The sequence below is a fragment of the Miniopterus schreibersii genome, assembly GCF_964146895.1.
Source record: "Miniopterus schreibersii genome assembly, chromosome: 10".
In the NCBI taxonomy this organism is placed as follows: Eukaryota; Metazoa; Chordata; class Mammalia; order Chiroptera; family Miniopteridae; genus Miniopterus; species Miniopterus schreibersii.
The window spans coordinates 29523016-29539253 of record NC_138110.1 but is presented as its reverse complement, the minus strand read 5'-3'; the positions used below and the strand labels follow the sequence as shown (position 1 = coordinate 29539253).

Genomic DNA, 16238 nt, shown 5'->3' with positions numbered 1-16238 from the left:
TACAGCAGAGTCGCTCATCCTGTGCCCCAAATACAGGGAGAATTGGGACAGTAGTGGGAGATCCCTCAGCCAGAGGGGAGGCTGCAGTGGCGACTGACCATGCCAGGTCTGACTAGGTAACAGGGTATGACCGTGAGGAACTAAAGCTGCTCAGAGACAGAGAGAAGGTATGAGAAGGAGTTCAGAGCTAGATGCATGGGGTGGTGCAGTGTGAGGTGTGGGGCAGGGCAAGGAACAGACGGAAGGCCTGACTTTAAGGCCAGTGGTGAGGGCTGTCATGCGTGTTGGTCAGAGCAGCAATGACCTGCAGTTGTGTGTGTATGCATGCACGTGTGTGTGTAGCAGGGTTTAGAGACTCTGAGCCCACAGACCAGAGATGCAAGGTGCTGACTATAGGGTGGGTGTGGGTCAGCCTGAAGGCAGTGGGGTGACAAAAGTAGTAGCACCTGTAGGTGTACCTCTCTCTCTGTTCTGGGCCTGGAACAGGCAACACTGGGACTGCTGGACCCCACTCCTTGCAGGTCGAATCTCACTGAAGTGGCGCTGGAAGGCTTGGACTGAGTGGGAGGAGGGCAGGAGAAGGGCAAGCTCCAGGGCCACAGCCCAGTAAGGGGACCCTCAGGGAGAGGTGGGCTAATAGACTCCCCCACTTCACCGATGGTGGGCCCAGGTGTCACTCAGGCATGGGCAGGGACCCCCACTATGCAGGACAACAAAGCTGAGAAGGAAGGGTCAGCTGAATGGAAAGTCAGCCCAGATGAGTTTGCTTCCAAGCCTAGGCTCTCAGCTGTTCAGGCTCTAAGCCTGTTCGGGGCCAGTCTGAGCGAAAGGATTTGGACCAGCAGATCCCCAGGTCATTCCCAGGACGAACCTATATTCCACAGCCCTGGGATGTTCTACTGCAAGGGCTCTGTGCCACCCATTTGGAGACCAGTGGGATTCCCTGGCTAGGTGGGCTACTGGGGCAGATGTGGCCTCACTGGCAGGGTCACCCTTTTCACGGGGGCGGGGAAGACAGGACCTTGTTAGTGTTCCTGCCCCATCAAGCTGAGCTCTTGCAGGCCCATGGAATCCCTGAGGGTAGGCTTGTTTATCCAGCTCCTAGAGGTCTCTAAGCTCTGGAATGGGAGTCTTTATTAATCCCAACCTCCCTGGCCCACTGGCCTTGCCTGGCCCACCCTGTTCCCACCAGGGCTTCTGGATGTGGCTTTCCAGGATCTCCTCCTTCCACTAGGCCTGCACTGGGGCACCCCACCCCCTCCCTGCTGTGGACTTCTGCCCTGGGAGCTCTGCCTGGCTCTCCTGGTCACCCAGAGGGTACAAATTCTGTCCATAAGGTCTCCCTATTTGCCAGCCATGAGCATTCCTACTTCTCCCCTTCCTCTCCCCTGGGAGAGGGGGGATTCTTGGACCCCAAGTCGTCCAGGGTCCCAGCCACCTAACCTCCCACCACTGGGGTTTGCAGAGCTACCCACCAGAAGCCCACCTCCCTGCTTGGATTGGAGAGCGCCGCATCTCACAATCCTCCCATCTCCCCTCGCCCTCAACACAACACACAAACACGGTCATCTTTCCAACAAAACACCCAGCCAAAGGCCCAGGAGAGCAGCCTCTTTGGGAAGAGAAGGGGGCAGGGAGGGGCCTGGGAGCCCGGCTGGAAGACTCACCTTCTCTCTGTTGCTGGGGGATCATTGGAGGTGGCTGAGGAAAGGCCTGGCTTATCTGACCATAGGCAGCAGGGTAGGCGGCTGCTGGAGGGCCAAAGAGAAGAGGCAAGAGCAAGACACGATGACAGCGACATGGAGGGAAACAGGGTGAGAGGCAAGAAGAGAGAGACATTTCAGTGTTGAGCAGTAAAAGTAGACGAGCCAAAAAGCGCATTTCAGCTCAGCCACTTAAGATAAAGCCAGCTTTCAGCAGTAAAGGAGCAGCGGCACCAGTGCAGCTTAGAAGTGTGTGCCTGTTTGTGAGTGTACAGGTGTGCGTGCGCGTGCGTGCGTGTGTGTGCGTGCGTGTGTGCGCACTACCCAGCCCAGGGGTGGGAGTGAGAGAAGCCTGACTGACAGCTTGCCTTGGGCTTTCTACAGTGGCTGCTCCCCTTCCCATTCAGTGGCCCAAGGCTATTTGCTCCGCCCAGGGCTGCCTCTTGTCACCCCTCCTTTTTTCTACGTCTGGCTGCCTATCTTCCCTTGTTCTCCGTGGCCCTTGCTCCTGCCAACTCCCACGACCTGTGCATGGGGTGGGGGTGGGGGGAGGTTGAATCTGTTTCCCTTCCAGCGTCTCTCCTTCCCTCAAACCCAGGCATCTAAGCTTCCAGGACCCGCAGCTGTGGACTGTGGTGGGCAGGACCCTGGCTCTGGCGTATCCCCAGTGTTGCTGTGTGGCTTGGCGCTCCTGGACAAACTGGCCTGGCAGGCCCATGGGGAAGGGAAATCTGGCCTCAGAGATTAGTAACTGCACGGAAAGGTCAATGCTTCAGCCTGTCTCACCAACTTGTCTGAAGTTCTGACCACCCACCACTGCAAGGGCACCCATGGGAAACTGCCAGAATGCTAGGGGGCCTGCAGAGAGGGAGGCAGCCCGAAGTAGGGATATCTGGGAGTATAGCCCTCCCTCCTTTCACCACAGCTCCCCCACTCCCTCCCCACCACCACTTCTCCCTCCCACACAGTGCTGGGCCCAGGCCTGGGGTGGGGAGGGGCACTGGTGCCCAGACAGGAGTGGGGACATAAACAAATCAGCCATGGGCCCACGCGGATACTAACGACCTGCATACTGCTGCACTCCAGCGTAGGCCTGCTGCAGGGGGTCCGCGGCGGTGGGGCTCTGCGCTGCAGGGGAGCCAAGGGGGCAGAGGTCAGTGACGCCCACCCAAACCAGCCCTGCCCCCATCATGCCCATGCAGATGACACTGCTGCTGCATTGCCCTTCCCAGCCACTGTGGTGTCTGTCCTGGGGCAGGCCATCTGACTGGAACCCTGAGTGCCTGGACCCTGTTGGGGTTCCCCCTTCCCTAGTCCAGGGCCCTCAGTAGGGTGGAGGTTGCCCACCCTGGCTGGGGAATGTAGGCTGCAGCTGGCCTGGGGTGGAGTGAGATAGATGCTGCATGTAGAAGGCTGGGAAGGGCTGGGAAGGAGATGCCAGAGGAGGCTTTGCCATGACGGACCTGGCTCTGGAAAAGGGTTGTGGAAAAGTAAGCAAGAGGGAGAGAGGCTGTCAGGAGGGTGGTCTCATCTTCACTATCCCCAGCAGAAGTTGGGGGCAGAACCCAGCTGGGTAAAAGAAAGGGCACAGGAGGCCTCACCATGCCACTCTGTCTTCCTGGGCCACCCATGCCTGCTCAAACAGAGGGACCTTCTGCATTAGTCTTAGGGAGTTTGCACAAGGCATAGCTAAGACACCCTCAGTGGGACTGGCCCCACAGATGAGGCCTGCCCATGGGCTGGGAGAGGAGTAGCGCCCACAGAAACTGAAGAACCGGCAGACCAAGGACCTTCCTCCAACCTGAATTCGTGACTCGGATGTCTACTGCCCCGTGCAAGAGGAGGGTCCTCATGCTGATGCTCTGGCAAGCAGCTAGGGGCAACTGGACTGTGAAAACGGCCGGTTCACTTCTGTTGCCTCTGCTCTATCTTCAGAGGCTGTGGGCCAAAGGCTGGTGCATAGGCCAGTGGTGGGCACTGCCTTTGGTGACCATGGCTAGTGGGAGTGGACTGGCCTCGGAGGCCCACCCAGGGAGGTGGGTGGAGACAGATCTAGCTGCAGTATGTTTAGGGCAAACTGGATGACATGGGGAGGCAGAAAGAAAACCATCTGGGCTTAACTGCCCAGTGACCTAGCCAAGCTAACTGGCAGTACCAGACTTAGGGGCCTTATAGACCAGGAAATATTCCCAAACTTCTTTTCTGAGCTCTTGTTTCTGAGCCTCATAACATCCCACTAGAACAATAGCACCTAGGCCTCAGGGGAGCCAAGGGAAATCCTGGGGCAGAGATGCTTAAAGACAGTGCAGACCGCAGCAGGGAAGCTGGGCCAGGGCACTGATCAGAGGGGTGGCTGAAAATGGGTCAGGATGCAGGCCCTTCCCTGACCTTATCTTATCCTATCCCTCTTTCCCCCACGGTGGAGACCGGAGCCAGGAGCTGCCAGTGCTGAGGTGGTGGTGGTAGTGCTAGGCAGGGTGTCCTCTCCTGCCCCCTGCTGCTCTCCCCCCCCCCCCCCACCCCCACCCCCGACTATCCACCAGCCTCTGCTCTCTGGATGGAAACCCACATCCAGCTTGTGCTCTTGGTCTCCCGAGCTTTTATACAAATTAAAGAAAAAGTTGTCTCAAAAAAAGAAAAAAAAAAGAAAAAGTCTCTATCTCTGGGCAGTTTGATGCCTTGTGTAAAACAAAACCTGCACAACTTACGTGACACCCCCCACCCTGCACACACACACAGTGCCAAAATCATAGCAAGTGCTCAGCAAAGACTATGACACAGAAAAAATGGGTGGTCCTTAACATTTATAGAGCCACCCCTTCCAGGGTGTTATGTGGCAGTAAAGGCCACACTGTGTGCTTCCAGCATGATCTCAATGAACAAGAGGGGAGAGCAGGGAGGCTACCTGGGCCTAGGAAGTGGAGGAAAGCATTTCTGAGACCCCTCTCTACTTCTCTGCTTAATGACCTCATTAGTAACTGCCAAAGAATGAACATTTTGAAGGATCTCGCTCATTACAACGACTCCAAACTCCGCATTTAAAGATGGTAAATTAATTTTTTTAATGTACTACTTTTCTCCTTTCCTTCCCTCCATCCCTCCCTCCTGCTCTGGCAGGGAATTGTTTATGAGATGTGGCAGATTGTTACAAATGGGGGAGAGAAACATTTCCAAAGTCCATGAGGGAAATAGCTCACAGATGCTGGTGGGGGTGGGGAAAGAACAGGTTTGTCAAAATCCAGAGCTCCAGATGGGCTTGTGGGCATGGAGGAGGGGGGAAATGTAACCACCCAGATGTGCTGGGGACTGTATCTCCCAGCCCATGAGCCTGAGGCAGGAGGAGCCCAGGAACCTGAGATTGGTGGGCTCTCTCCCACCTCCAGCTTGCCAAACCCCTGCCCTGCCTCCCTTGCCAGCCTGGAGTTTTCGTCCTGAAACAACACTCCAGACCCTCTGGGCCCTGTAGCATCTCTCCCTAGGCATCTCTGGCATCTCTGCTCTGTGCACTGAGAAGTGAGCTGAGGGGCATGCACTAAAACAAGACCAAGGACAACTCCAAGTTCAGTCAGGACATTCTCCCGTTTTTCTCTAGCACAGTGACCTTATACTCTGCTGCTGCTGCTGGAACTTATATATTCTTGGGATGTTCAGGCCTCACTCTAGACACTGAACTCATAATCTCTGGGCTTCTGTGGCTTTACAAAGCCACACGGTGGATTATGATGGGCAGCCAGAGTGGGTAGCGTTACTCTGCCACCCACTACTGACCCACCCCAGGCTGACCTCCTCTGCCCTAGTTGGGCCAACCTCACCATCCCTGGCCCACAAGCAGGCTTCCTCCTCCCTTGGGCCTCCAGGACAGCCCCTCCACAGGTGTGCCCCTTGTTGTTCTCCTCTCCAGTTCCTCCTACCTATTGTCAAAGTCCTATCTGAGCCTCCTGTCAGGGCAGCTCTGTTGAGTTTCTTCAGTTTACAGACCTCTCCCTTCATTTGAATCCTTTAGAGCCTCACATTGGAGAACATACACTCTTGATCAGACTCCATTCTGCTTATTATTTCAACATTCTGCCTATATACATTGTGTTCCCGACTGGAATGTGACCTTCCAGGAGTAGACCCACATCCTGCCCTCCTTCTGAGGCCCCCCTTTCATCCAGCATAGATTGGGCACTTACTAGTATTTATGGGGACTCTGTGACCTTGTCATCTGCCCTCTGGGAAAGGGAGCACTCCTCACATCTCTGAGACACTGCCCCTTGCTAGTCTACTCCAGGGCATGGGGCTCAGCTCTGCTGCTCTGTCCATCATCCAGACCAGAGACAGGAGCTGCATCAAGTCAACTGGCCAGTCCCACCGTGAAAGAAATGCTAAGTCTGAGAGGAACAAGGTTAGTCAGGAACGGGCTCCTAGATCTTCTGTGAACCGAAATTCATGAAAGCACGGTTGGGGAGCTGTCCAAGGTCCTGATCCTCTGTGAGGCGCTGACCAGGATTTTGAGTGCACCGGTATGTACTGGCCAGAATGTCAATCTATGTATCTCCCCTTCCTTCCTCAAAGAGTCTTTTCCTACTTAACATTAAATACAATTATTCTTTTAGCTTCTATCTCCTTAGTTATTATAGGTCAAATTCACTCTCAATTAATTTGCAGTTACTAGCCTCTTTACCTGATTGTACAATTACATCTACTCTCTTTTCTCCCCTGAAGGAACCCCAGCAATGCAGTTCTTTGCCACCTCTCAGACTGATGCCTCCCCAAGGAAGGGAATTTGGTTCCTCCCACCAGAGGTTCCCTGAGGGAAGGCAGGAGGCTGTTCTCCCTGATCATATTTGGGGTTCCACCAAGGAATGTTTGGGCAGGAGCCACACATTCCCTGCTGTAACAGTAAGGGCAGGGACAGAGTGGATGAGGGGAGTGCTGCTAGGGTAAGGAAGGGCTGCCAGACGTGCTTACCTGGGTAAGGGTGAATGCCGTTGGCAAACACGGCTTCCGCAGCAGGCTGCCCATTGGCCTGTGGGGGGAGGCCGGTGAAGCCGTTCACCCCAATGGGGGACGGGATGCTAGGCACAGCTGGTGCAGTGATGCCCGGAGGGGTGCTGCCACCTGGTTTCAGAGATGGAGAGGGGAGGGGGAGGACAGGAGGCAAGCAGAACAAAGGTGAGGAAAGGCCAACCAATGGAATTCCGCCTCCTGGCTCCAAGGGCCTGGGCATAGAATTAGAACTCACATACCTACTCAATCCTATCTGTGAATCATGCCTTGGATTATCTCCATGTGTGGAGTGGTTCCATTCATCCCACTTGTACCACCCTTCCAGGCAGAGTCCAAATCCCACCTTCCCCGTGAAGATTTCCCTGACCACTAACCACTCAACTTTGGGACTACAGTACATAGCCTATTCTCAGTGCCCTTGACTTTGATCACACTTGGTCTTCCTTTAGTTTTTTTCAGTGGTTCTTGCTCACCCCAGCTAAGTCAGGATGGGCTAGTCTTTGTTTAGCCACCATGGGGCTTCTAAAATGCTGGCTCTGCTCTCTTGTCTGGATCACCAAGGGGCTGATCTGCCTCCCCAGGAAGGAGTTTTTCTACTTGGGTGGAGGAGGTCTTAATTCTGGAGTTCCCCTGCAATGAGGGAGAGAGGACTTTGCAGAGTCCAGACTCAACCCTATGCATACACAGTAAACACCTTGGCTTCCTTCAGTTGAGATAATGGTGGCGAGAATAAAGTTGGGGTCAGATGACAATACGCTGTGCCCTCTCTATGCCAGGTGAGTGGAACCCAAGGTGTGGCTGGCATGGTGATTGTATAGAGACCTCAAAGCTGGAAAGGGTCTTCCTCTTCATATAGGAAACAAGATCTCTCTATGGACAAGGACCTGAGGCTTGCCTGGGCTCAGGAGTAGCCTTAAGTTGGGGATCAGAACTGTGGGGTAGTACTCAAGTTGGGCCTAGAGATGACAAGTCTCTTATGGATTTTATCTGGAAAAGGAATAGCTCCTGGGTGTAAGGAAGGCTGCTGCTATGACCTGGGTGCAAAGAGTCAAGGAAGCTTAGTGAATGAAAGCCTGAGCTGTTGGGCCAGCCCTTGGGACTAGACAAGGTTTTCTAAACTTTGACAACATTTGTGGTCAGACATTTCCTTGTCATGGGGGCTGTTCTGTGCATTGTTGGATGTTCAGCAGCATCCCTGGCCTCTACCTACTAAACTAGAGTATAATTCCCCTCCTCAAGTTGTGACAACCAGTAAGGTCTCAGGGCATTGCCAGATATCCTTGGAGTGGGGAAAGAGTAGGCATGAAATTATTGCCCCAGTTGAGAATCGCTGAACTGGATAATAACTAAGATCCAATTAAAAACACACTTTGTGAGCAGGGCTGTTTCCAAGCCCCTCATCCTTTAATAACTCTGTGGTTCACTCTTGCTTGTTGTGTAGTTCTCTTGGAAAAAGTCAGTGAGTCTATGTTGGGTTAAAGGGAAATTTAAAAATTGGCTCCTTCTATGCTTGGGCTGGGGACCAAACAAGGCCACAGAATGGCAGGGCTCTTCTCCTCTCAGGCCTCAATGGGAGATGTGTTCGTGTCAATTACTTTCCAAAACAACTTGAGTGAAATTCCCACCACCCTGAAATCATATAATGGACTTCATGGGGCCCACATCCCATCTTCCCTTAGTCCCCTGGGATTAGAACATTTTGAGACAAATTGCCAAAGAATGAGGACTGCTTGGGCCCAGATACCATGTGCTGTTTGCCACAGGATGGTACACTGTAGCCCAAATAGGCCAAACTAAAGGTCTGGACCTGAGTTCAGCTGCTCTGCTGGGCAGGGCCCTGTGTTGTACCTGGCGGCTCACCTGAGGTTGGGGTCATGGGTGCGGCTGCCAAGCCGTTCATGTTGAGGGCTGCCATCTGCTGCATCTGGGCGGCGGCGAAGGCAGCCATAGGGTTCAGGTAGCCACCCTGTGCGACTGATGCCATTAGTGCCGCTTGCTGCTGCATCAGCTGGGGCAGAGGGAGTGGAAAAAATATCATGCGCTTCCAGGGGGGCAACCCTCCCCACCAGGGGGCTCAGCTCCTGGACACCAGCTTCCCAGACCCTGAACCCCAGGGAAGCTCAGACACATCTCCCCCCCCCACCCCCAGAAAACCCTAATGTCTCCCTCATTCCTGCCCTAGTTCTCAATGACTATTAGAAACCAGCCCCAAAGAGGAACTATCCAAAAACTGGGCACTCTAAAGTTGTTGTAAGGGGTGGGGGAAGGGACTGCCCCCCTGGGAGTTGTTCAGCCTTGTGAAGGCCTGCCATTCATGGAGATGTGACACCCAAAGTTCTAGAGACATGTTGGATGAGCCTCTGTAGAATTAGCATGGATTTCTATCCAAGTGTTCACACAAAGGTGAGTGGGGACTGGGGAGATTGTTAAAATTGGTCAGATTTGAACATTGCTGAAGGAGTAAGGATGTGAGCTTGCATTTTTAGAATCAGACCCTGGACTACCTCAGGGCCACCCATGTGGGGTTTTGGCTACAAGTCTGGGAGGCAGCTTAGGGGAGAGGCTGGCAGAGAAGGCCCCAAAGCAGAAGAAAGAAGTTAGTGGGCCAGAGGCCTGAAGGGACTGAAGCAGAAGAAGTATTGGTGTGATGGGCTTTGGGGAACCTCACAGGACCCCTGCCAGGAGTGCTCAGAGGCTTGAGCACACCCTTCCATGAATGGAGGCAGGGGTGGGGTAATGACAACCAAACACCCGACCCTCTCTCCCCACTTCCAATTGGTGCTTCCTAGAATTTGACTAGCAGGTGAGCATTCAGGGTAACCCACCTTGCTGCCCTGCCTAGAAGCCTTCTCTCCAGCTCCTCCTCTTAAGGAGGACAGCAAACCACCTCTTCCTGGCAGCCACCCTGAACTGAACCAGACTTCTCTCAACCCCCTCTGGCTTCTACTCCCTGGGTTCATTCCTGACCACTCCTCACTCCCCAGGGCTGGAGCAGTATTTTCCAGGCCAGAAACAGGGCTCCCCTCAGCAAAGTTAGGTGCCCCTGCTCTGGGGCTCTGAACAGTGTTAGCTGAGAATCGCTGCCCACACCCTCCCCACCCCCGTCTGCGTCCCCACTTACTGCCTGTGCGTAGGCGCCGTAGGCTCCGAACGGGATGGCCATGGGGTTGAACATGCCCATCTGGCCAGCCATCTGCTGCATTCGCCGCATCGTGCGCTCCTTGTCAGTGTCCGCGAACTTGACCACCAGACTGGATGAGGCTCCCTGCAGCCGGGACGGCGCGTGAGGCCCACCTGCCCTAGCTGCCTGGGCTCGGAGCTGGCCAGCTGTCCGCGCCCCCGACTTAGGCCCTCCCTCTCCTCTGGCGAGGCGCTGCTGGGGGCTGGGGGCTGCGTGCCACCGGTGCACGCCCAGGGGTGCGGGGTCTTAAAAGGACTGCGGGCATTTTCTATCTGGGAGACCGAGAGCCAGTTCCTTACATCTCTGGGCCTCAGTGTCCTTGTCTGAAAAGTGGGAGAGTGGTAATGCCTTCCTGTCTCATGGGGAGGCAGTGAGCGCGGCCCTGCGTTGCACGGTATGGACCAAGTGCACGGGTGCGCAGGGGCCCTGCGGGTGCTCTGGGCTGGGCGGGTACCGTCAGGCCGCTGGCCGCGTTCCAGCCCCACCCAGGGGCGGCCGAACTCACCGGCATGGTCTGGCTGCCGTGCAGCGCGTTGATGGCGGCTTGCGCCTCCGCGTGGGAAGAGTACTTGACAAAGGCGCACCCTGGGGGGACAGGAGAGGCTGAGCCAGGGCCCGAGCGCCCGGGGAAAGCCAGAGCAGAGACTGAGGGGCGGGGCAAGGGAAGGCCCAGGGCAGAGGGCGCATCCACGAAGAAAGTGAGATACGAAGACTGAGAAAAGGAGAGCCACGGAGAAACACACAGGGAGAGAAAGACCCGGTCCCACCGCCTCGTCCCTGCCAAGCATCCCTCCCAGGCTCGAGGATCCCGTCCAGCTCCGGGCGGCTTTGAACTCGGCCACTCCCCGCCCCGCCCCCGCCCACCCCGCCCTCGCCCACCCCGACTCCGCTCACCCCGACCCCGCTCACCCCGCGCACCCCGACCCCGCGCACCGCGACCCCGCGCACCCCGCGCACCCCGCGCACCCCGCCCCCGCGCACCCCGCCCCCGCGCACCCCGCCCCCGCGCACCCTTGCTGTTGCCGTCGGGCCCGCGCAGGATGGTGCACTCTTCGATGTTCCCGAAGGCCTCGAAGAGGCGGCGCACGTCGTCCTCAGACTGCTGCTTGTTGAGCATGCCCACGAAGAGTTTTCTATCTTCTGGAACAAAATTAGGAGATGCTTACCCGGGCCGGAGGTCCGAGGGGGCTCAGGAGCGGGCCCGGGGCGGGCCGGGGGAAGGGGACGAGAGAAGGGTTTGGGGTAGAGGCAGTAGCCGGGCAGAAGCGAGGGCTGGGGCTCAGACCCTGGGGGAGGAGAGTAGTAGGGGGAGGGGGGGCATAGCTAGAGGGACCGGAACGACTCGGTGAAAGGGCGACGGGGCGGGGGAGGGCGTGTCCAGAGCCGGGTGAAGGAGCGGGGCTGGGTAAAGCAGGAGCTGGATTGCAGCGACTCTGCCCCCTTCTGCCCCACAGTGAGGAATCGAGCGAGCCCATAGGTCTGGCCACTCACCTAGGGGACATGGGACATTCATGCCGTCCTGGGATCCCTTCTTCTCTCCTCTTAGACACACACTATCTTGCTCATTTGCCTTCACTCACAGATGCCAAAATTAACTCTGCCGCAAAATTAAGTCTGCCACAGGGCCTTTGCACATGCTGCCTGAAGCACCCTTTTAGATCTCAGTTTAAATATGGCTTCCGCATCAAGGCCTCTCCTTCCACTTCTCGTTAATTCTCTGTTTCAGTCCCTCACTCTCATGGCCTGAATTTCAAAGGACAATTATTTACTGCTTTGCCTTGTAGTTGGTTTCTGTCTAGCTTCCTGCCACTGCCTCCACTCCACCCCCATTATGGTCCCTGGGGAAAAGGCCAGACTCTACTAGAGCAGCAATACCTGGCACATAGTAGGCCCTGGGAACAGAGTTGTGGAATGAGTGAATGCTCTATGCCATTCGCAGGGATACATCTCCTTTCTATCTCACATATTTTTACCTCCTTGGTTTGGGCCTTCTTACTTGTTCAGGCTGCAAAATTCAGCCCTGGGCACTTTTGGAGAGCCTGTTCCTGAAGACTGGGCTCTCTCAGCAGCTCCCCCACACTTGTGTTGAGTACCAAGTGGTTTGTTGACACACCTCAGCTATGTGCTTAGGCTGACAGAGATCACATTGAGTTGTGTGGATCTGTACCAAATGTGACTTCAAAAGGGTATATGTTCCCTTCCCTTGAATCTGAGTGGGGCTTGTGACTGCTCTAACCAATCAAAAACAGCAGAAGTGATGTCAGCTGATTTCCAGGGCTAGGTCATAAAAGGGATCAGCTTCTGCTCAGTTCTCTCTTTGGGAGATGCTTGCCCTATAGAAGCCATACACCATGCTGTGAAGAACACCCAAATGGCCGACACCATGAGTGCATACAGAAAGGAACTGAGGCCCCCAGCTGACAGCCAACATCAACCACCAGACTTGGAAGACAATGAGTCCTCATGTGATTCCAGTCTCCAGCCTTTGAGTCTTCCAGCTGAGATCCAGACATCCTGGAGCAGAGACAGGCCTTCCATGCTGTGCCCTGTCTGAATTCCTCACCCACAGAATCCGTGAGCATAATAAATGGTTGTATTATGCTCCTCACTTTGGTGCTAAATTTTTATGCAGCCACAGTCACTGGGATAGAGGCCCTGTGGTGACAGCACTCAGCAGGCACTCACTAGATGTTTACAGACTGCTGAATGACTGGCACACACAGGCACACACTGCCAAGTCTGCAGAAATGCAGCCCCCCCCCCCCCCAAAGCTACAATCGGTCATGTGTTTATGATTTCTTGGAAGGTAGGGCACTCTGGGACCATGTCCCTCTGTATTCAGGGCAGTTGGTACCTTCTGCCCCAGAGAGCCCCCCACGCCCACACTGCCAGGAGAGTTCACATAGAGCTGAGGGGCTGCCCTGGTGTCTGGAGTGAAACAGAGGAAACCTCCCGGCCCCAAGACTCCTTCACAAGCCACCCCAGAGCCTTCCTCTTCGGGAAGCCCTAACCTCTGCCTTGCTGGTGCCCCTCACCCAGGGCACTCAGCACTAGGCAAGTCATCAGTGATGAGGTGGCCCTGGGTTCCACTCCTTCCATATCCTGCAGGGAGTCATTGCCAGTTCCTGTTACCAATTCTGGGCAGGGTGCACCAGCCTGGACCTCCACCATGGGTGGGCTTTGGGCCTGGAGAGCTCACCCTGCCACCTGCCCCAGCCTGGGCTGCTCAACCAGGCTTTTGGGGCCTTGGTAGTGCTGGTCATACCCCTGTTTTATCTCCAGGGCTCACCAACTCCAGGCTCTGGGCTAGGGGAGCAGAGACTGGGAAACCAAGAGAAAGGGAGAGAGACAGTAGAAAGGATGAAACTGAGAAAGGATGGCAGGAGATGGGGGTTAGGAGCAGAGAGAGAGGGAAAATGGTTAAGATGGACAGAGTAAAAAGAATTAGAAACAGCCAATGAGCAGAGAGAAGAGACCAGCAGCAGAAGAAGGCAGAGAAGGGGGAGAGAAGGTGGGAGGGCTATGTCTAACTCCCAGAAGCAGCAACACATTACCTAAAGTGGACTGGGAGCTTTAAAAGCCTTCAGTGGAGTAACTGAAACTCCTCTCCAGGCCCAGAACAGTGCTTCCCCATCCCTACCCACAACACCTTGTGAAGGCTCTGAATTAATGAGATTTCTGGAAAGACAAAGAAGTGAAAGCCAGCCCCTGCTAATACCAGGCCCTGTGGCTTAAAAATTCTCCCTGGGAAAGAAAAGGGAAGGGAACAGACGGCCCCTCCTCAGCCAGAGCCTGATTTACATGCTGGGACTGCACCTCCATGCCTTCTCTCCTGATATCTGAATATATTCCTTTATTATCATTATCACAGCTTTCTGATTGCATTAAAATTCATTCACTAGTGCCTTTCTATCCAGCCACTTCCCTTTTGCCAGTTTTTTTTTTTTTTTGCTTATTCCTTCTTCCTGTCCCCTGAAATCTCCCTTCACTGCACAGTTCTCAGTTGTAGGCCTGAGCCCTTCCTTCTTGAAAACTTTCCAAAAAGGTGAAGGCGGCCAGGCTGCGCCTCTCACTGCCCAGCTGGATTTCTCCAGGAAGCTGCAACCAGCCGGACCTGGAAGGCTGCCAGAAACCAAAGAAACCTGGCTGCAGACTCCCTTCCTCCAGGGGTTCTTGGGTGACTCCACCCAATGCAAACGTTGGTTTGTTTCTAGAATCTTCAAATGAACTCATTTTCGCACTCTTCATTTCCAGATGGCTTTTGTCACTGGGTGCTTGGTTCTAAGCCTTCTCTTTCAGACCAGGAGCTGGAAGGACTCTGAGTCCAAGGGTGGATCTCCTCCTTCTGGCACAGGTTCCCTGGCTCGGACCCCAGCAACCCTGCATTCCAGCTGTCCAGTGGCTCCCCACCTCAGTTTCTAGGTCTATAAGCTGGAATAGCTAGGCCCTCCTCAAGGGGTGGAGCATGGCTTCCAAGAGATGCTGCAGGGACAGAGCTGGGCCAGCAGTGATGACAATGGTGACAACTATGACTTGGAGATCTCTATCCAAGAGGAAGAGGAAATGGAGGGCCTGTCCCCCTTGTTTGCCCTGCCCTGACTTGAGGAGACAGAGGTCATAGACGGGGAGAGGTCAGAGGATCCACATCTGGGGGTTAGCACTAGAAGAAACAGGTGGCACCAGACTCAGGCTGTGGCTGACCAGCTGAGATGGACAACCTCCCTAAGTCCTCCCCCCCTCTGGGCATGTTCTCAAGGGGCTGTCCCCAAGCTGTGTCAGGTGACCAATGGCACCATTTAGCTGGTGTCTTGGATCTGATGCCAATCTAGTGAGTCTCAGAGAATGACTCAGTTTCCTCAGCCTAGTTCCCACCCCTCCAACACAGACACAGACCCCTACTTCTGGGACAGGCTGAGCAGTGTCTGACCAAAGCCCACCTGCTTGAGTGATCAGGGTCCCTGGGTCATGGTGAGGCTATGGTGCTCTCACTGTTCTCCATGAACCCTCAGCCTGAGCCCATTTTGGGGGCATGGGGGTGTCATCGCTTCTCTGAGGAGATGTTCAGGCAGGTGCTGTTGGAACTGGGCCATGCAGGCTACCTTGAAGGGAGGTAAGGCCAAGTGAGATCTCAGAGTCAGGTTGGAAATGCGTTGAAGATGCCCCTGGGTGGGAGGTGGCTGAGGCTGAGTGGGGTCCAGACATGTGGTGAGCAAGTGAAGGCTAGTTTATAGCTCTATACCCTCCTCTCAACAGAGCCCAGCTTAGGGCAAGGAGCTGCACTATGCTCACTTTCCAACTCTTGGGGCAGAGCCCAGTGACTGGCACAGCAAAGTATTGGCTGTCAGGCTCTTGCAGTCATTCAACAACTATTTGCTGAACACCTTCACTGTGCCAGACACTGTTCCAAGCATTGCTCCTAAGACAGTAAATAAGGTGAGTCTGCTCACTGGAACTGACTGACATCCAGATGGGGAGACGGGCCATTGTAAGAAACAAATTCCCAAACAAGACAAAGGGTAGCAGGGCTGCCACACAGTGGCTCCTGGAGCTGGTGTGCCCTCCCCAGGGGGAACAAGGCCACATAATGGCAGAGTTGGGCAGGACCCCAGAAAGCACCAAGGGCCCTACCTTTTTTAATGGGGAAGTTGGGGCAGAAAGGGGGCTCCAGGATGCATATCCAGGGTTCAGACTAAATTCAGTCTCTTAGGGTCTCTGGACTTCCTGATCCTGTAACCCCTTGCTGCTGCCTTCCTTTAAAATGTGAGCGCCTGTGTCTGTGGGGCCGAGGGAACACCTGGGGTTCTGGGAAACAGGAATGTGATGCCCCAGAAGGACTGGGCAACAGAAGGCAGGCACTAGCCCTAGCCTGCCTGAACCCAGAGAGGGCAGCTCAGCTCTCTGTGCCCAGATATCCTGCCACCACTGCTGGGGAGTAGGCATAATCTCTACCCCGCCGTCAACTAAGGAGCTGTGGATGGGGGAAGCCAATACAATAATGGATGAAAAAAATACCCAGCTTTGTCAGGTGATGGTGTTTATGGCCACCAGGGGAGGGACTGGGCCAGAGCACCTGCCATCCCTCTTGGGTCTACCCTCTGGCCACACCTTCAGCACTTATTGAGTGCTTACTGTATGCCTGGAACTTGGCTGAACAGAGTCTGAGATGCTTCTTAGGAGTCCTTCTGGGTTTCCAACTACTTTTTTTGGTGGGGGGAGTTATTCTTTCAATGGGTGTATACAGGGTGGGGGGGGGGTGCATGGTTCTCAGATCCCTGGAGAATCCAGTCTTGGGCCCCAGAGTCTCTGCTATGGAGCCCCCCCCCCCCACTCCCTTCCCATGAGAGAGGAAAGCCAGGACTGGT

At 55.0% G+C, this 16238-nt stretch overlaps 1 protein-coding gene across 43 annotated transcripts in view; it reads right to left on the bottom strand.

The window, feature by feature from the left end:
• CELF4 (CUGBP Elav-like family member 4) overlaps positions 1 to 16238 on the bottom strand; it is a 289574-nt gene that overhangs the window by 16577 nt on the left and 256759 nt on the right. For 24 of the 43 annotated variants that reach the window (XR_013999652.1, XR_013999653.1, XR_013999654.1 and 21 more), the window contains exons 4-10: positions 10888 to 11013; positions 10382 to 10461; positions 9817 to 9960; positions 8556 to 8703; positions 6657 to 6806; positions 2766 to 2831; positions 1668 to 1751 (exon numbers count right to left, since the gene is read on the bottom strand). Coding sequence is in view for 33 of the 43 variants with exons in the window: in XM_081149106.1 (XP_081005232.1) it covers positions 1668 to 1751; positions 2766 to 2831; positions 6657 to 6806; positions 8556 to 8703; positions 9817 to 9960; positions 10382 to 10461; positions 10888 to 11013 (798 nt within the window). In the remaining 10 variants the exon portion in view is untranslated. Of the gene's footprint in view, positions 1 to 1667; positions 1752 to 2765; positions 2832 to 6656; positions 6807 to 8555; positions 8704 to 9816; positions 9961 to 10381; positions 10462 to 10887; positions 11017 to 16238 lie in introns of all 43 variants that reach the window. The other 19 variants (XR_013999656.1, XR_013999657.1, XR_013999658.1 and 16 more) reach the window with 1 other exon arrangement.